Here is a 21,738-nt window from a genome sequence, read left to right as displayed (position 1 = left end):
CTTCATAATAATGGTAAAAAATTTAGGATTTTATTTACTAATTACTTTTCCGTTAATTTATCCAATTTTATTTCATTAATCAATTTTTTAAACTTTATAAACCTGCATAGCTAAAGAAAAACTCTAATTTTATTATAAAATTATCTTTCTACACCCGAATGAAACGCTCAAATAAATTAATAAACGTGTGTTAGGAACACATTTTTTCTTTCATTACCATCGCCAAATAAAACCTTACGAGGATAATGAGAAAATATCGATTATTTAATAATAAAAGTCGAGAAGAAAAAACGGCAAATATTTTTCCAAACAATTTAGAAATCGCTACTGCACCCGGTCATGTTTATATACACACGAATGTATGTATAAGAATTTTTCGTCCGCCCTGTCGGACGTAAATCTTGACCGATTTTTGACGAAACTCGGTGTGGTGAAGTAAATCAGTTTAGAATCGAGATTTTCAAGCGTATCAGTTTACAGAAACCGGAGATAGAGCAAAAAACTGAATTTCTGGGTACGTATTCAAGGTTTACCAAAACCGGAAAACCGTCCTTCTAACGCATTCACTGCGACAGGTTTTCTTTAGTTTTCTTTTAATTACTTTTCTAAAAACAAATTTCAGTAATGGAATTAAATCGCATAGGTTAACAGATCAAGTCAATGGAAAATAAAAAAGTTCAACCAGGATTATTTACCTTCTTTTATAAAGCGAATTATTAAGCTTCGAAATTATCGGCAAAGAAATAACCATTAGTATAGCCAAACCTTTTGAACTGGCGCACGTATATATTGCCTTTCGTTAAAAACAAAATTTTATTTGATTTATATCAATAAATTAACCGGTTTATCTTATTAGTTACGCACAAGCGAAACTTACTTAAGAATCACACGTTTAGTACAAAAAAAAGTAAAATAAATTTTAATAATTCGCTACTTAGAAGCACCGAAGAGATGGAAATATTACTTAAAATTTCTTATAAATTAATATCTTAATTAAAATATAATTATGTTAAATCGATTCATTTCATTTTTTAATTATTCAAACGATATATATTCTGAGTTATATGCGTAAGTACGCACGCTTACACACGCAAACAGATTTCTTTAAATATTTTTGTGGCCAACGTCACAAATCATTCCGACAAAATTAACATTTTAATATTTGTTTTTATGAAGGAGCTGTCCATTAATTACGTAAGCTACAAGGGGTAGGGAACTAACAAAATTTTACCATATTTTTCGAGAGAGGGGCGTTTTAGATATTCTTTTACGTAAGGTATCTGACAGAAATTTACAGATAATTAATTTTTCTAAACAAAAATAAATACAACCGAAACGTCAAAATAGTCTGTATACTATGTAAATAATATTTATTTTGTAGCCGTATTAATTCGTGCGAAAAATATCGTTTCCTAAATAAATTATATAATAATTTGTCGTTTATCTTTTTATCTGTCATTATTATAACTATGACGCATAAAAACCATCTGAGGAACAATCATAGTCGCCTTCTGTGGGAATAATGGAATTTTTACATTGCAAGTTCTGTGATGACTTGCACCGCTTTGCTTAAGTAAATGTATTAGTTTTCGGGCTTAAAATCAGCAGTATTTTGGTGAATTAGGCGAACCTTATACAAACAGTCAGTAAACTCTGGATCCGTATCGAATTAAGCGATGGAAATCGCTTCATTACACCTCTCCTTGGTAAGCCCTACAAGAGACGCTTGTTTTTCTTCAAAATGAATATGCTGTTTACGTGAACTGACTTCGACATATATCAGGTCACCTACGACCGCTACGGTACGGCACCAGATATTTCTAAGATTATGATAAAATTAAAATGTTTATAAGACATTTACATAATAATTAATTCAAAAATTAAAATACCCAAGTAACATTTACGGTATAGTAAACAATTAACTATTGGAAATATTAAAATAATTTAATTTCTTCAAAAAAAGAAATAAAATAGTTTATGCTGCTGCCTATTATTATTATACTTTCAGTAAAAATTACGTTAGAGCTGCGGGAGCAAGTTTTCTAAAATGTGGAAAGATTTTACGAGGATGTAAAGTGTTAAAAACCTTAGTTTTATTGCTATTCAATTTATGGACTCCAAATTCAAATAAAAACAGAAATTAAATTCGTTTTCATTTTGCGACGTAAATGTAGAAAATAGGTTTGTATAGAATATATTTTTATCACGTTTATTAATTAATTTCGTTCTAAACACAATTTATTAAAACTCCTTTTTACTTACAATTACATTAAAAAGGTGAATTTAAATGGATTCTCAATATTATTTTATTGTTTTTATAATTTATTCAAATTTTGTACTGATACACTTAAATTTTTATTTTTATTACATTAAAAACAAACAAAAGTAATAATGCACAATTAGCAAAGTTTTTTTGACAACAGCTCGAAATCAGGTTGAGTTACTCAATTATTTTCATAAATTGTTAATTTTTTCAATGCTATTATGAATTTTTTTAAAGTATAGTATTTCGAGATTTTTGTTACAGTACATTATTATGGCAATTAATAGGTTTTTATTTTATAAAAGTTTTTTTTATCAAAGACTATAGTCTGTAATTTAAATCTAATTAGAAAAAATTCTTCATTATTTATCTAACGAACGACTACAAATTTAAAAATACAAAAAAAGGCCCGACTACTTTAAAACTCCGCGCTACATTAGATTTTTACATCAGAAAAAGTCAACTCACATTTCTGAACAATAAAAAAATTATATAAAAAACAGAATGAATATGATTTATTCTTATAGAGAAATTATGCAGCCAAGAAATGGCAATGTACGTTTCACAAATACCAAATAATATCGCTAGAAAACTGTAAAACATTCAAGGTTTTTCTATTAATTTCGAAGACCGGATGAGCAACTTCAACTGTATTTACCTAATCAGAAGTAGGTTTGGTTATTCCTAACGAATAATTCATATCGATTTATATAAGAACTTATGTCAACCGATCAGCTCAGTTAATTCACCTCTAGTCACGGTTTTTTAACTCTACCTTCACCCTACGTTCAAACCAAATCATGCCCGCTTTGAAAACGCGTTAACTTTAAATTTCTTACCGAACTAAAAAAATATCTACAACTGAATCTTTTCAAAAGTTGAAAGAAATTGCAGGGATTAATTTTATTAAGTTACAACTGGGATAAAAAAACTTTTTGAACAGAATGAAACGGATCGGAAAAAACTCGCGTTTTAGATGTCTAACCGTAAAAATCCCGGATGAAAAAGTTCAAAAAATTAGTAAAATCGTTCAAAATTACAGACATCTAATCGACCTGACCAAAACTCACAGGACGAATAGTCCATCAGTGATCCGTATACGCCTATCGTAGTAAAGAAAGTGTATATAAACAATAAAAAAAGGGGCTCGATCGTGTGGCCTATTTGTTTGTTGTTCGCAGAACACAAAGAACCTCCAGAGAGATCAACTAAACAGAACATTAAACGGTGTAGAGTACAGACACTCCAATATTTAGGATGGGTAAGCCGTTTTCGAAACTAACTGTGAAAAAAAATAAATAGCCGCCATTTTGGTTAAAATTCTTTAACCTGATATTTTTTTTAGATCAAAATTGTTGTTTTTCAGCGCCCTTTAAAATTATTTATTCTTTTCACTCAAAATGTTTGAATTGCAACTCTCCATAGAGGCCCTAAGTCTTGGATATACGGTGATCTCATATCAAAAAATAGATGGTTTTATTTGATTAATTTCAAATCATTTTGTTTTTCTTTTGGATCGGAATACAATACACTGGTGTCCACCGTCCGTATTTTATCGTCATTACATATATCCCGTGTAAGTCGCGTGGTCGAATATACCCTCAATGAAACGGTAACTCACAGGGGTACAATTAAATAGGTATAAGAGCGTGTGGGATACACACACCAAATCTACCGTGAAAGTATATCGCCTTTTCGACGTAGTCGGGTACAAATAAAACGATTTTTATTCAAATTTTATATTAAAGAATATTTAAAAACTTCATTTAACTGAACAATAAAATAATCGTTTTTATAATGAATTTAACTATATCCTGATAACATCTTTATTAAAAAAATAATTAATAAATTTTGTTTAGAAATAAAATTGAATAGTTTTCTCTTATAACTATAGTTTGTAAGTTAGTTTGTAATGAATTAGATTAAAACCATATACTGTTAACCACACACCTTAAAATATATATATATTCCTCGACCTGTACTATGCTTAACCTGTAAAATATTTGTTTACCCTAAATCATTTCTTGCGCTTTTTATTACCGTAAAAATTTATAATAGGGGAATTCGATTAATTTTTATAGGGGATAATTTTTATAGGGGAATAGGGGATAATTTTTAAAACACATGAGGCGCAATAGTTAATGTGTAATAATTAATAATGAACAGTGGCACTCTTGGTAACTCGGGTTACCAAAAGTACTCTAGCCCTTAATATTCATATGTAAGTACCGTGTTCTCATAGTGAACAAAAATTTAAGTACTAGCGCCTTGAACTTCACTACGCTTATCTTTGAACTGTTGTATCTTACACGAGGTAAAATCTTATGAAAAAAAAAATTCGTTATAAATATTACGTATATATCGATATAATACTGTGTAAATTGCGCGTATTTCTGCGTAAGTAATTTTATTCATAATGTTTATTTTAATTATTACTGGCATAGAAAGAAAATTTGTCACGCATGTTTTAAAAACATTTTTTGAAACTTATTAACATTAAACATTTACAAAACGATAAGAGTATGTTTAACATTTGTAACAGTTCCTTATTTTTTCGTTAAGATGTACAAGGTTTTTACTCGGTCGAATCAATTTTTTAACTTTACTACTCGCTTTTGGATGATTTCATTACATTAATAAGCTACTTTGGTAATATATTCGGCTAATTTAATTCGTTAGGGGGGGGGGGGAATTTAACGTAATTTTTTTTTGTCTTTTCCCCAGTTGTCGTTTTTCTTGATATTTTCAGATTAGATAAACCGATTTTTATGAAATGATTATACTTATGATGACTTCTTAACACGGGTCATTGATGCCATTTAATTTAGGTTACAATTTTTTAAGGAGATGGAGGGATAGTACCGTATTTCAAAAAGTAATTTTTTTACGTAATTGTTTATTTGCATACTTATATGATTTAGTGTTCCACTTAATTTCGTACTTTTATAGGGTTTTTATTTATACCATTCAGTACTAGTTGTTAATTTTTTTCATTTCTTTAAAAAAAATGTAAAAAGATTTTCTTAAAAAAAATAATGAAAAAACGTGATATTTCTTTAAATCTTGAAGAACGCATTTTTCTTGTAAGATTTTTCATTTTTACGATATTTTAAAACCATTAAAGTATTTGTAAAACATCACAGAAATAACAACGTAGCCTACTACATTTAAAAAGGTGACCAGTAGTACCTAATGACCAACCATCCTACTGTAGAATCTACTGCTCCAACTACAATAAATACAAACTTATCTTTTTACAAACGATAGTAAAAACATATTTTCCTTAATTTTTTTAAATATTTGACATGCAAATAATAATTTTAATGATATTTATAATGAATATTTTTATTAATTTCTCTTAGTATTAAAAAACAAAGTTGTAATACTTTCCTGGCAACGGTTATTTATTCTTATGTAACTGTAAATAATGATACATGAAAAAAGTTCCCCAGATTTCTTTTTGGGGTGGATGTAATCTATAATGTAATTTTATTGAAAAATTATCATTATAAATTTAAAAAAGAAAACAAAAAAGTTTTAAAAATTGAGAAAATCGGTATTTATTTTCTGCCCCCCACCACCAAAATCACCATCCAAGAAGTTTTTTTTTCATTTTTCTACGTTTAATATATTAATGGAAGAAACTAAACAAAAATTCCACTGAAAAATGTACAACCAATAAAAATTTACCTAAGATTTCCTTTTTAGTGGTAAGAGGTGGTGTATTATGATGAAATTTTATTGTAATATTATTAATAAGTTAACCATTTAAACGTTTAATATTATTAAATAACCAGAACAAGTTTTCACAAATTCAAAAAACGATATTTTTAAATTTTGATGGGATTCCCCCCCCCTAATATTTTTTTGCACTACTAATATGCCTAGGAAGACATAAAAAATTTGTCTTAAAAAATATGTAATAAACAAAGACAGCTTTTCTCGATTTTTGGGAAAGGGCAGGATTTGAGGGCAAAAATTTGTTTTAATAAGCATTTTCGTATGTACTGCATTTAATATAAAGCGGGGGTATGTTTGCAAAATTTTGATAAAATTGAACCCTAAAAACTATCTATACCCAGGAGATAGATCCCAAAATTTTATAAACGAATCGCCCCATGTAAGCGAATCTCGCGAGTCTCTGTACAAAATTTTATCAAAATAGGTTTTTCCAGTTAAAAGTTATTAAGCTTCAAACATACCAATACACGTACGTACGTACATGCATACGAATGTTACTCTCAATTTTTTTTTTTTGGTATCCTTGTGTCATGAAACGTCAAGAAATGCAAAAAACGTTTTTCTAGTGTTCATCACCTCAAGAGTTTGAATAGCTCGGCATATAAGAGAGTAAAGAATCGAGGTAATCTTAATTTATTCTGCAAGCACTAATCTATGCAATTTCATTTTATTAATGATTTTTTTTTTAACTTTGAAAACTAAAATATACCCGAGTTCTGAATCCTATTCGACTTTACTATCTGTAAAACGTATGAATATAAAATTAAAAAATACCCTTTATTAACATTTTTTTAATTTTCATCCACCAGAAAATTTTCCTGTTTCTCCACGAACGGTTTACAGATACCATCCATTATCCAAGTAACAGCTATTTCAATCAGAATTGGTAATTTTAGAAATTAAAAAAAATCTATTCAAATATTAATTTGAATAAGATAAAAGCATATAGTAATTAAAAATAACCATTATTCCTGCAGGGATGATAAGCTATTAAAAAAAGTTCTTTTAAAACAATTACTGCATTAATTGCTCCAGAGAGCAAAAGACCACAACGATCGTGAAACATAGATTGCATTGTAGACCGCTGCTCATAAGACAATGTGTCGGTTAATCGTTTTCTTGCTAGAGTATCGCCGTACATACCCTGCATCAAATCTATCTTTATTTACAAAGATCATTCATTTCATGCTCGACGCAATAACGGTTATTTTATTTTATTCTTATTCGATTTACCAAAACGAATACGTCACTTTTTTTTAATAAAAAAATTCTGAATGAAGTAACTGTCGCTTTAAAAAAACGGACTGTAACTAAAAGGATCATTCAGTCTAGAAATGACCAAATCGGGTGAGGAAAATTAGATAAGATTAATAATATTCTATTAACTAATCATTAATAAATTAAGCTAATGTAACTACTTTTACATTTCCTCCTTTATAGGTATACGTATAATTGTGCAGTATAAGGGAAAATATCCTAATCCATCAAATTTAACATGTCGGAATTTTTGTACGTAATACGTTTCATGATTTCCTCTAAACAAAGAATTCAATTTTAGCATCGAAAAATTTCGGAAGGATGTAAATATAATGGTCTGTTTTTTGCTTGTTATTTCCAAATCGTGTGTCATATTCAAGAATACGATACACGGTTTCTATGCACATTGGGCTTAAAAACCGTATTCGGATTAACCGAATAAATAATAAAATGTCAATACAGATAATATTTTTTTAGTATTATTAGATAATAACTTAATAAAATACACTATAAAATACTTAATAAAATACACTATAGTCCAATGGTGCTTAATTTACATTTCTATATGCACAGAAACAAATGCATAAATTAGGTTTTACTAATTACCGTCTCTTTCACCCTACCAGCGTGTTTTTGGACAGATTTGGCAATCAAAGAGCTCTTGCTTTGAGCTATCTTCACTATTGAAAAAACAATTAAACCACTTTCATATTCTTCCCACCGACTAAACTAGAAAAGGGCACGAACAAGGAACGTTCCATACACACGCGAAGTAAAAAAAAAACCTACCTTCCACCACCACGCAAGGGTCGGAACTGCGGGAGCGACAGTGCTCTCTCTTCCTCGCAGCGTCGCATGCAGCTTCTATGTGCGCATGCGCATACGAGCCAAACACCACGCCGCTGGAATTGTGAAGCACACAGTTTCATATACAGATTTTTGTATCTTTTTCATAAACTGGGGATGACAACTGACATTAAGCATAAGGATTATATACGAGTATTGTACAAGTATAAAGAACGAATTTAAGAAAAAAGGACTCATTATATTAAATTTTATCGATAATATCGAGTGAAAATAGGGGCTGCTGCAGGTTCTACAGTGCCTATATGCGAGCCGCCACTGCTCAAAAGGTACATCATTTTTTTTAATAATTCAATAATAGCCCTCAGGTCCGGCGTGGCCAACAGTTTTTGCCTCCGGGCTGAATTGGAAAGAAAACTTTTTTCTCGGGGAACGAAATAATAAAATTAAAAAATTTTAAATACAAAAACGTTGTTTATGAATAAATTTAAGTAATTTAGTACAACAAATTAACAACAAAAAAAACTAATGTGACGTGTTAGGTTTTTTAAATTTCCGTTTTCCATTATTCAGTTGTTTATAAAAAAAACTAATATTGAAAATTTTTTGTGGGCCGGATCATTACGCGGGCCGGATCCGGCCCGCGTAATGTTGGCCATGCCTGCCTCAGGCAGCAAGATACTTCTAGACGGTGTTTTGGTCTTATTCAAACTCCCATAAAGGGGTGGAAGCAAAAAACAAGTTTTCCTCTTTTTGGTAGAAAAACTTGTTGAACTTGAATGTCACATTCTTGTTAAATTAGTTACTTCAGTTATGTATTTGGGCATTTTCAATCAGGGATAAGGGAGAATAGGCCCAGTTCTTTTTTGCTTTTTTCATCAGTTAACGTTTTTCTTGGTATATTCGGACTGAGTAAACAGATTTTTATGAAATTTTTACTATGACTTCTCAATACTAGTCAGTCATTGATGCCCTTTAATTCTGGATGCAATCGGTCAAGGGAGTTGTATAGATACCCTAATCACACAATAAAACATTTTTTCATGTATTGTAAAAATGTCCTTATTTTTAACCCTAAAAATAGTAATCTGCCGAGTTAAGAAGCCGACAAAATTGTGTAAATCTTTGCTGGCGTTTTAAAATTGTAACGAATGAAAATAACTAAATGATAATTACAATTAATAATCCATATTTAAACATATTGCATATTTATTATGTCTTTTCCAGTTCTTTCTAGCAAGAAATATGTTTATCAGTTAATATTGTTATCAGTTTTGTATCCAGTTACTAATTTATAAAATTTAATCTCAACATTACAAACTGATATACTAGAATACTTCAAAGTGATTCGAAAACAATTTTTTTTATGTAGATTAATAACTTAAAATACAATACTGTCATATAAATTTCTCTGTTCGTTTTGGTAAAAGTTTAATATACTTTTTTTTTAAATTAAATAATGAACTTATAAATTACAAAAAAAAAAAAATCATTTTAATCTAGCTTTAAGCTAACAATCCACAAAAAAACTGCTGGAATGTTTTGTCTTTCCATGCCGTAATAATTATTAAGCCGAGAATGATTTTTTTAGAAAAGTTACTTTAATGCATACGTAAAAATTCGACCAAGTTTTTTATTTATATTCAATTTTTTTTTTTAGAAAGATACAACAGTACAAATATAACGTTATTTTTAGCGAGATGTATTGCAATTAGGATCTATAAATGTACTCGAAAATGTTTTTAAAAAAAAAATTGTTAAACTATACTTTGTAATATTTTAACGCCGTCATCAGAACCATAATTTTCCGTAGTTCCACTGTTTTACAAATCAAACTATAATACGGTTGGAATACGGTTTCAGTACTTTTTATTTTAAAATACGTTAATTTTTAGTAATCGCACGTTTAATCGCTTCAATTTAAACGCTTAAAACTTATATTAAATATCATAAAAAATACAATTTGTTTAGGAGACGATGGATGATCGATAGTTAAGAGATCTTCAAATCGATTCGTAACGGGGATTTACCGATAAAAGAGATTTTGTTTTATAGTAAATTATTCTCTTTAGTTCCTATCCGCATCCTTTCTTGTCTTGTGGTTTGTTTGTCTCGCCTTGATCCTTTTCCTCGCTGGTCCGCCTCCTGCTCCTGCAGGATGATGATGAGGTGGTCCGGGCTGACGCAGGCTCCTGCGACAGGATCCTCTGCCCCGAAGGGAAGTTCTGCCTGCTCGATCAGAACCTGAGTCCACACTGCGTACGCTGCGATCGACACTGTCCTCCTCCCAGTCCGCTTCAACCGGCGGCTTCTAGACAGGTCTGCGGTGCTGACGGTCAAACCTACGACAGTTCGTGTCATCTCCGAAAAGCCGCTTGCCGCAAAGGAAAAGCCATACCTGTCGCATACAAAGGAAAATGCAAAAGTAAGTTAAAAATCAATTAAATTCTTTTAATTATAAAAAATTGCATGATATTATTTTTTCTTTTAAATTATGATAAAACTTCTTCAGAATTATAGTTCGTAAAATATCCGTAAGAGTATAAAATAAGAAGTATCCATCTTGATTATCAAAAACCATTATAATTTTTGCAAAGCCTTTCCACAAATTTGTTGTAGTAAAGCCCTATAGTTTTTCTGATGAAAAATTTAATTTAATTAATTAAATCCATGTTTGTATGAGCCCGAAATTTCGGATTTTATATCGAAAAATATAGAACTATTTTGTTATTTATATTTTGAGGTCATGTTCAAAGAAACTAGAATGTACGATCAAACTTCTGTGTGCACAACTGTTGTGTGAATAAGTGTTGGCATCTATTTGAATTTATAATTTATCTATTTAACGCAATTTAACTAGCATTACTTAACAAACAACCATAAAATTTGATACGAAAAATCTTATCTATTACCGTAGATTAGTTTAATTTATTATTTAACAAAAAACCTTAAACCACAGCACGGCAAGTTTAATTAACGGAGCTGTCTACACCAAACAGCGGAGAGAGGGGTTGAATTAATGAATGCTTTATTGCGTTTAATATTTAGCTCTTTAAAAAACAATACCAAAAATGCAATGATTTTGTTTTTAGTTTTTATCAAATTATTAAAATAAGTTTGATTTTTTATGAATCTTAACTATTTCATACATGGGTCGGAAGAAATAGCTTAATTATTAAAAAGTGAAATTTCTTAAACCTTTCTATTTGAGTAATGTCGAATAAAAATGAAAATTTTCTCAGAAAAAGTTTTGTTGGTAAATTAAATCTGTTTACCGGCAATTTAAGAAATTATTGAAAGTTAAAAAACTGTACCTAAAAACTGTTTTATGACATCAGTTTTAGCGTTTTACAATAATTTTTTCGTAAAAAAAGTATTAGTTGCAGGACCTGTTTTAATCAAATTTTCAGGTGAAGCTCCATCAAATTTATTCTTTAATTAAAATTTTAAGAATTCATACGCTTCTCCATTTTATGTTGAAATTCTTCGCAAGCAATTAATTTGAAAACGAAGCGTCTCCCGATCCATGTTTATTTATATGATTTTTTTTGTATATTTTATATTAGTATAACACGCCCTGCAATTCTTTTAGATTCTTTAAGACACTCTACAATCTCTTTTTAATAAATTTAAAAAAATAACTGTACGAAATACCGATTGAAAATAATAATCACGATAAATAAATAAATAAAATCGATACAGAAGAATAAATAAAAACAAAAACTTGAAGGGTATAAGACAACACGTTAAGAATATGTAGAAAATTCAGATTTATTTAAAAATAAATTAAGAAACTAACAACGTTACTGTAAAAGTACATCTTTTAATTCTGTTTTAATAAATTTACGGGGCGATTTTTTAGAACGTAAGAAAATCCATCAAAAACTAACGTATTATAAGATCCTCTTAGAGAAAATTTCTTCTGGATAATGCGAAAGTATTCTTTTTAACGGTCGCTCATCCGTGAAGTGCGTATATTATATTTAATACATACAATGCATTCTAATTCTCTACGGACATATTAAATATAATTAATTACTTACAAGAAACTTAACACCCGTTAAACTTTAAGTTCTAAAAGTAGTTAGGATGTAGAAAATATTACGGTGTTCTCTTAATGAAGGTAAAAATAAAAATTATGCTATCTAATTCATAATTACGTCTAATTTATGATAGTTCTGCTCGAGTTTCTTACGTTTTTTAAAGACTGCACAAAGACGGATTAAAAAGAAATTTTGAATTAAAAGTATAAATTTAGAAACTAAAAGAAATTATATTAAATGTAACAGTTTAATCTTATTGCTGACAAAAATAGCCGAACTAAGAGATATTGTTGAAATAAAATAAAACATCAAAGGATTCCTTTTTTTAACACTATGACTTAGTCTAAATATAAATATTTGGCGATTAAATATGTTTTATTCACCATACAGTTCGTTCATCGTAAAATATGTCGTTTACCGATACCGGTTATAGAAAATAAATAATTCTTTTTTATTTGAACATCTTATTTAAAGATAAATGTAGTCTGCTATACAGATTCAGAATCGGATGTTACATACATTAGGTTATTTTCTGACCCAAGAAATCACGTGTTATAGTAAAAAAAAAACCCTGTCAGTTCTTCCTGTTCTAAAATTTCTACGTCGTTTATAATAAAAACAAGAAAAAAGTAATTTGAACTGTCATTTTCATCATTTCCCTATTCTATTTTATAATAAATTATTATTCGATATTATTATGATCGATTATTTCATTCAATTTAACTTAACTTCAATTTATTTTATCGACTGTTTCTTTGTGTGTGTCTTTCTTTTCAATTGTAACTATTATCATTATTTTTTATTTTTTTTATTTATTGTCAATTGAAAATTACATATACAATTTTATTCAACATATTTATCTATGATGCAGCTAGCAAAAGAAACCTTGAGCGCTAGCCGCGAGTTCATAATAACAGGATGATTATTAAAAAGAATTAATTAAAAATACGAAATTTAACTAAATGATATAACATGATTTTTGTAACATGGTACATAAAAAAAATATATATATATATATAAAAAAAAATTTATTGTAAAGTTAAGTTAAATAAAACAGACTTAAAAGAAGAAATACATAGAACCAGAATGTAAAATTATTTAAATTGACATTGAAATCAATAAAATAAAATACAATAAATTCATGATCTAAAGAACTAGAGAAAAAATAATAATTCCATATTAAAGAAAAAAACTACATTATAATATTTAAATATATATTATAATAAACGATATAAATAATATAACATTATAATAAAGAATATTTTTTTTAATAAAAAGTAACTTCTGAATCATATTGAAAAATTTCCTCTTACAAACATTACATACGCGTATAAAATCGACTTATTACGTAGATATGCTTATGGCGTTAGTATATATCACAATCACCAAAAAACTGTTTCATTGTAAAGGTGTTAGTAAATTTTCTCAATACAACAACAAAAAATAACAAATCGTCAACAACAAAAAATCGTCAATTTTTGTTCAAAAGAAGCTGAAGAAACAATTGTTTGTCCTGAATACTAACATGATATAACAAAGATGGTGAATAATACAAACTGCTGACAAACACTTACAGTGTGAAGGTATCCCTCAAAAAAACATTTTTTGCACCGTAGTAGGTGCAAAATCTTTTTCTTTTTGTTCGAATTGGTTTGTTTGAATTTTTAGGCTTGTTCGATGAGTGTGTGTGTGTGTGTGTGTGTATGTATGTATTGTATGTATGTGTGTGCGTGTGCGCACACTGTTTGAACTTTTGTCTCTGTATCGATGAACCGAATCTTATGTCTCGCCTGGTATCACTGAAGAAAATTCAATGCCGCTTCTATTATTTTCGTCTGCGGGCATCTGCAAGTCATTTCGGTACCCGCCGTGCAGAGTACTTTTTTTTTTTTTTTTTTTTTTTTTTTGTTTAACCTCCGGGGCCGCATTTTACGGTCTTCAGTAATTTTGACGCCACATTTATCACGAACCGAATATTTAATTTTTTCAACAAGTTCATCACTCACAACAGAATGTCGCCTTCCTCGTCGTGCGTATTAGTTCGTCTTTTCCTGAATTTCGTTCACCAAATTCTCCCATAGTACGCACTTCGAAACAATCGAGTGGAAGCCACAACAATCGCCTAAATATTTCACCATGTACTGATGGAGCGGTACAGAACAAAACGGCGATTGACTACATACGTGACGATATTTAAGCTTACCCGATACCTACTGTGCAAACGCTACGTTGCTGTGGAACCGGCTAGTCTGTAACGTCCGACCGGAAGTTAATAGTCCCCGTATTATAAAATATGTATTATTATATATATGTAAAATTTATGTATTAAGTTTTATTTTTTTTATTTTATTATTTTAATATTGTACCTTATTCTAATAGAATTTAAAATTATTGAATTTCAACCGAGAGTCAAAGTTACAAACATTGAATTATGTAAATAATGAAAACGGTTAAATATCTCTTAGTAATTTATTTATAAAATAACAAAATTAAAAGCTTTGTAACTCTGCTCGCTACCAATGATTTGTATTTGAAAAATACAAAACATTGTTTTTATAAAAATGTAAGCTTCCTGTATAAAACTTCAGTCTATTATTTAGAGTAAAATCAATTGAAAGAGTTTAGTGTAAAAAAGCAAAGGGGAAAAATTTCAGTTATGTCATTAGCGTGTATGATTACTTCTGCAAATGATGCCATAAATTTACTTAATATTCTATATATTACTCTTTGTATAAAATAAATTGTACGAGCCTCTTCTTAATCTTTATACAATATTTTTTTGTCATATAAATCTTAAATAAATAATTAAAGTTCAAATAAAATTTTATTGTAGAAATTGTTTTGGAAGAGTTAAGAAAAAAAAACTTGTAATAATCTTTGTTGACCTAACTCTACTCGTATTCAAAGAATCTAAAAATATTTTCCTGAACGCCTTATAGTTAATCATCGCCTAAATTCGGTTATTTTATTCACCGAATAACCGACACTTTTCCAATAATCAATTATTTTCCATGCTACAATTATTTCAGTTACGAATTGTTTTTTTTTTTTTTTTAATTTGTATGATCTTATAGATTAACGGAATAAGAAAAGTGTTTACTATTGAAAAACAACTATTACTTCGTAAATATGGATTGATATTAGAAAATAAAATTGAAATTAAATATTTCTCTCCGGTACAGTCGATATTACAAACTCTCCCCCGCAAGAAAAAGCAAGATATTTTTCTCAAAATCTTTATATAATATCGATTTCAGAAATATTAGATGTCGATTTCACAATCTGTTTTACTTTTTTTTAATTTAAAAGTTTTTACTGCGTTAAAGTTAACCGATAAAGACCTCAAAATTGTCTATTATTTTATAAACTTACTACAAAAATGATATATCTACTATTAACGCGACGCCATTATATTCCGAAACTGTTTGTTTTTTAATACACATCTACATATAAATAACAAAGTATTATAATTTAATTTTTTTAATAAAAAATAGTTAAATACAATTAAATAATTTAAGTCAGAGAATTACGTTTAAAAGAGAACTGTTGCTGTTACGTATTGCTGTTGCTGAATCGTATCGCAAAAATACACGTGGACGGTCTAGTATTGTGCTCCGATGACCTTCCCCAAGGCCACTCAAGGTCACTGACTCACCGAAATGCCCTAGCACAGCCGATGCCCCCACCCAAACAATCCCCCTCGTCTTTTTGCAAAACCTTATTCCTATTCCAGCTTCTCCAGTGCTCACTGTTAGCTGTCCTCCCTCTCTCTTACTCTATACTTATTTATACTTCATTAACCGATAGCTAAGCCGTTATATAAAGAAGAAAAAAAAGTAGTACCGGGTTTATTGCAAATTAAAAAGTTTATATTTAAAGTAAAACAGAGGATATTTAAGAAGTGAATAATATAAAACATACGAGCGGCGCGTCCGGCATACATAAACACACACAGAATACAGAATACGATGTTACAATTACCGTAACAATTTTTACATAAACTCAAAACTCCTTAATTATAATAAGGCATTTTTGTTGAACTTTATTTTCGTTAAAGTTTACGTCTCGTAGAGTACCAGCAAAAAAGGTTCTCAAGTAATTGAAACTCTCAAAAATTTCAATAAAGTTTGTGTTTTTTTAATTAGCGTTATTTTTACTTACTTTTACGAAGTAAAGGAAGTATTGTGATCGCGAAAAAGTTCGGTTTTCAAATTTCAACGGAAATAACCATTTTGACTAGTTTGGCGTGACGTCTGTAAGTACGTACCTCGCATAACTCATAAACGATTAGCCGTAAAATGTTGAAATGTTGGATTTCAACAAAATTGAAATCCAAAGTGCGTGGATTTGAAATTCAAAATCCAAATCAATTCATTTGAAATCAATTCAAATCGTGAATTTGAATTGAAATCACGTGCATAGTACGTACGTATCTCGCATAACTCAAAATGGATTAGCCGTAGGATGTTGAAATTTTGGATTTAGAACTGTTGTAACATCTAATTGTGCACCTCCCCTTTTGACTGCAATAGACTGAACCGAAAGTGTCCAAAAACCCCAAATTCAAAAAATGTTGATTTTGTATTTTTTCTTAACTGCAGTAATAAGCCCTCATTGTGAGCTTTTCAACGATATATCATACATAAGTGACACTTATTTTCATTGGTTCCAGGGTTATAACCAAATAAAGTTTTAATTAATGAAATATTTGGATCTGACACGGGAAAGGCACATCGGTTCGAATCATACTTTATTTCCTTTTTTTTTTTAATTTAAATATATTGATTTATTAATAATTACTAACCTCTGATTGTAAAAAAAGTTTTACACTGAATAATATTTCAACACCAAAAAAAATACGAAAAAATATCAAAAGTTAATGAAATAAAGTTTTATGTACTTTACATTTTTTAAAACGTGTATATGTAATTTAATAGGCGTACAAGGAAGTCATGTGGTGTCCACATCAGATTTTTTTCAAATAAGTTAATAAAAATCCAGTATTACCTTGCCCAGAAAGAAAACTATTCATTTTCCATTAAAGACACGATAATTATTTTCAGAATTTTTAATTTAAAAAATTTATTTTTAAAATTGTATAATTATGGAATAATATTACTTTTTACTCCTCTAATAGAGAATGAATCTATATTGATTTCGAGTAAAATGTTTAATTTTTGTACCATTGTATTCGTATAAATCGCAACTCGATTAAACAAACTTTAATTCGATACGGTTATTTATCTCGAATGTTCAGCTGTTAAAGAATCAACACAAATAAAAGTTTCAATTTACTGGAAAACCCTAGCATGTTTTTTCCTACAGGCGGGGCACTTTCGCGTTCTTCAACACATTTTTATTTGCTTCCACTCCTATTAGACTACTGACTGATCTGACATTTAATGATGAATCTAAGTTTCATCTACTGATATAAAAAAACGAAAATACTCAGCGGAATCGCATCTAAATAATTCTAATCAATTTTAAAAAGTGTTTGCTCGACTGTTAACAAACGCAGCAACCACCGATTGAAACATCGTATAAAATGATGTTCATCACCTTGAATGGGTGTACGACCACATTTAAATTCACCAGCCCACTTTTTTACCGTCGAAAAGAAAAGGGGAAATCCATTATAGAGGAATCTAACTGCACGTCCGTCGAGTTTAGACCTTTTAAAACAAAGTGCAAACAGTTTGAACTTTAATTCATCCCTTTTTTAGAAAATGCCAAAACTTATTTTCTTTATTCGATTGCCACTAACAATCAACTAAACTACCCGTCTGAAACTTCGAAACACGTCATTTGAAGATCATATGTGACAATCATCAGTCATTCGATTATTGTTGCACCATCTCTTTATCAAGTCGAGAATTTTCTGAACGACCCTGTTGTAGAAGTATTATTTTCATTAATGAAAAAAATTCGTAAAAAACATATGAAAACGTTCAAGTTATGGCTAACAAAAAATTTCGGCTAGATTTCTACTCTTAAGGCAAACAAAAACTTTTCAGAATTTTTTATCCTATTTGATTTTCAACAGAAATGAATTTTCTAAATTTTATTTACTTTTTACTGACCTTAATTACATCAATTTTCCCAGAATTATTATTTTTTTTTTACAAATTTTTTCTTAAACTTTTATTTAGTTACAGTAATTTAACAAAGTAAATTTACGCCATACCACAAAGAATTGTGCTTTTCGACTCTTTTTTCATTACAATTTTTCCTGAAACTACTGGAAATATAAAGGTCAGGGATCAATTTTTTCATAAAAAATTACAAATGAAATCTCTAATTTTGCTTAATAATTTGAGTCTCTAAAGTTTTAGCGCACCTGCCTTTACAGCAAAAAAGAAATTTTCCGCCATGTTTTCAGTAGTACTGTATTTTCAAAACACTATGTTAAAATATGAACTAGGTAAAAAAAATAGTTATTATATGAAATAACAATTTCATGAAAACAATATTTTTTAAATTCACTCTTTCTTCCCGGGTGTTAAAAATGAATTACCTTTACTTAGTCATAACAATAATCAAAATGTTATATGTTAATTTTATTTTAAACTTAAACTTCTCTAACAGTTTTACATAAAAAGACACTTTTCTTTTATATTTTTACTTAATCTAGTTCTCTTTGAAAAATTTTAAAAGAAATTTTAAAAACTCTGTAGCATCAAAACAAAACCTTCTAAAACAAACGTTCTTCTAGTATTTAAACATTGAAATCGTATTCTTCCCTTTATTTATTTTTTATTCATATTTTCATTTAAGCTTTAAGAATTAATACGGCAACATGCCAATTTTACCATTACAATTTTTTCTAGGAACCCAATGAATGAAATAATTCATGAATCGTACAGAATCGGTATTAGATAAATAAATATTTAGTAATAAATTATTTGAAAGATAAATAACGTGATTTATATGTTTGAGTGCATTATAAAAAAATAACTTATCGGTATCTGCGTTATATATTATTTTAAACAATTTAATTTCTTTTTCTCCATATACGTACATTTTCTCCAAGATATTTTATTTTTTGAACAGATTTAATTTACAAATTAATTCATTTTTATAAAAAAAAATTAGGCTGCATCAAGGTACTCCCGAACTTATTCACATAAATACGTCTTTAAACGAATGATGTTTGGATGTTAATGAAGTAAAACTAAAGTCATTTCGGTTATGTTAGTGAAACTTTCTTATTATTCATTCAACGCTAGGCTGCAGGTTATCATCATTTTAAGTTAATTACATCTTGATTTTGAATACGTCAGCTAAAGCCGATGAAGACAAATTTTTTATCGGTTTTATATCTTTGAGATCACAAATATCGTGTGTCTGGTAGAATCCATTTTTCAAGAACACATTTTCAAACTATCTACTACTGTGAGCCCAATAAATATTTAACTCGTGTTCTTGATATACCTTTTCATCGGCTTGTGTACACGAATCTAACATTAAGACATTGTTTTATATGTTATTACCGACCGAGGGATATCTGTGACAACGGTGCAAGATTATCGCGAGACGTATTCGGCGGTCAGTTTCTTTCTCTGGATAAGCCCTCTAACCTGTTCAGTTGATGTATGCGGGACCTATCTCTTTTAATATAGTCATCTATTCTCTTCTGCCCGTTTCCTTAATTTCTGATCGTATTTACTGCGCATATATTGCAAAATTCTGACAAACAGATTTTTTTCCACGAAGCACTAAATATTTCACAAAATTTATTTTATTCTAACTGTTGGTTTTTTTATAGTATTTAAGAGTTTTCCTTTCATTTACATTTTTCTTTAAATCTATTTCAAACAAATAACGTTTGTTTGAAAACACTGTATGATATGAAATCCAAACATAATTTGCGAAACACAAGTTGCAGTGTGGTGGGGGGAAGTAGAAGGGTATACAAAACTGGTTTCACACAAATTTTATATCTTCTATTTTAAAACGATTTAAGATTTGTTTCTCTAAAGTTTAATTTTCACGTATCTTTAAATTTGGAAGTCAAGTCTATTATGATTTCGTTTGGTTGAAATTTCATGCATGCACCACTACCTTTGTGACAATTCATAAGAGGTATTCATGTGAAAAAAGTGTAAAACTACCTGAATCCGTTACTCGTGGCATTTGTTTCCAAACAAACAAATTATAAGGTATTTATTTTTAAAATATATGATGAGTCTTTACAAGTAAAATTTGTTTATATTTTTTTAATTTATCTATCCCTATTAATAACAATTTATCTTATTTTGTACAATAGAACAGCAAACCCTTGGTATGTGACACAATAAAGACAAGTGACACAAATTATATTAATTACATTAATAACAATAATTATTATTATAAAAATATAACAATTAGGTTATTAATGAATTATTTATTTTGAACGAATATAAAAATGTAATGGCATCTAATATAAGCTAAATGAATTTATTACAACTATGATACCTGGGTATACCGTCCAATTTTGATGTTTTAGTTGGCCACAGAGGATCCACTATTTTGAATTTCGTATTTTTAACTTCGTATTCTTAGCCTTAAAAAACGACATAATATCGTTACTCATACTTATATTTAAGAAAGAATCGCATTATTTTATCGTTGTGGTTGGCCGTATTCAATCTGTAATTTTCAATTATTTATCTGCGACCTCAATGTAAAATTCTGAAGGAGAAAATTATTCGAATTGTAAGAAATACAGAATTTTGAATAAAAATAAGATTTTTTCGTTTTTTTTTTCAAGATCGGAGTTAGATCAAATATTTCAAATTAATAGGTTTGAAGCAATTTAGTTAGGTTTAATATTATTCTGAACCATGCACCTTTTTGATCTAATTTCAATCTAATAATAATTACGTCATGATCCTAATTAAATATTTATTTACAGTTATATTATCTTTCAGTTCATAAAATAAAAAAATAAATAATGTATATTTTGTACACATATTTTGTATACAATGATGTACTGTTACTGTTAAGAAAGTACGGCAATCCTTATAAAGCTTTTCAGCACTTAAATGAAGAAAAGTGAAATATCTCAAAACGATATTTTTTCGGTAGGAGACTATTACTCCTACACAAATGCCAATAAATGAGCGATTCAGAAATGTTAAACTCTACGCAGAGTTGTTAAAATATCATTTTAAAATGGCGAGTAACAAAGATTTTGACGTAAAAGTGTTCTGACGACAACCACAATCAAAATGACGACCGATTAATGTTTTTCAAAACTAGTTTCAAAAGCAGAATACAGTACCTCTTAAATAACTTCTCGACAGTGTAACAATAATAAAAAAAAGAAACAGTTAAATTTATCGTATGCTCCGATCTCAAGACCTTTTTCGATATGATATCATTACTTGGAGTGTAACCCACTTTTGATACTAGCCATGATAAATATTAAATGGCGCTCATTTTGGTTAAGATATTCGTAGTCTGAAGTTTGTTTCGTCAAAACGTTTAATTTGCATTGTCGTTTAAAATTATGTATCACAATTTTACCTTATCCATTTAAATTTTTGCGTTGCTCTTCCCTGGCGGCTTGGGGTGATGCATCTCATACCGAAAACAAATCATTCGGACATTTGTTAAAATTCATTTTTCTATGTTTAACTGTTCAAAAGT

General features: G+C 29.0%; 1 protein-coding gene and 1 long non-coding RNA gene across 4 annotated transcripts in view; one reads left to right on the top strand and one right to left on the bottom strand.

Annotated features, from left to right (window-relative positions):
* The window catches only part of Fs (Follistatin), a 346,227-nt gene that overhangs the window by 224,023 nt on the left and 100,466 nt on the right, over window positions 1-21,738 (top strand). For both annotated transcript variants that reach the window (XM_075359743.1, XM_075359742.1), the window contains exon 4: window positions 10,254-10,490. In XM_075359743.1, coding sequence (XP_075215858.1) covers window positions 10,254-10,490 — 237 coding nt within the window. The remainder of the gene's footprint in view (window positions 1-10,253; window positions 10,491-21,738) is intronic.
* Window positions 10,337-21,738, bottom strand: part of LOC142321564 (uncharacterized) — a 66,735-nt gene continuing 55,333 nt past the window's right edge. Inside the window, exon 3 of one of the 2 annotated variants that reach the window (XR_012755662.1) lies at window positions 10,337-10,463. This is a non-coding gene — a long non-coding RNA (uncharacterized LOC142321564). The remainder of the gene's footprint in view (window positions 10,464-21,738) is intronic. The other variant, XR_012755661.1, reaches the window with a different exon arrangement.

This window comes from Lycorma delicatula, chromosome 3 (assembly GCF_047948215.1).
Source record: "Lycorma delicatula isolate Av1 chromosome 3, ASM4794821v1, whole genome shotgun sequence".
Classification (NCBI taxonomy): Eukaryota; Metazoa; Arthropoda; class Insecta; order Hemiptera; family Fulgoridae; genus Lycorma; species Lycorma delicatula.
This window is presented reverse-complemented; position numbering and strand designations above follow the sequence as displayed.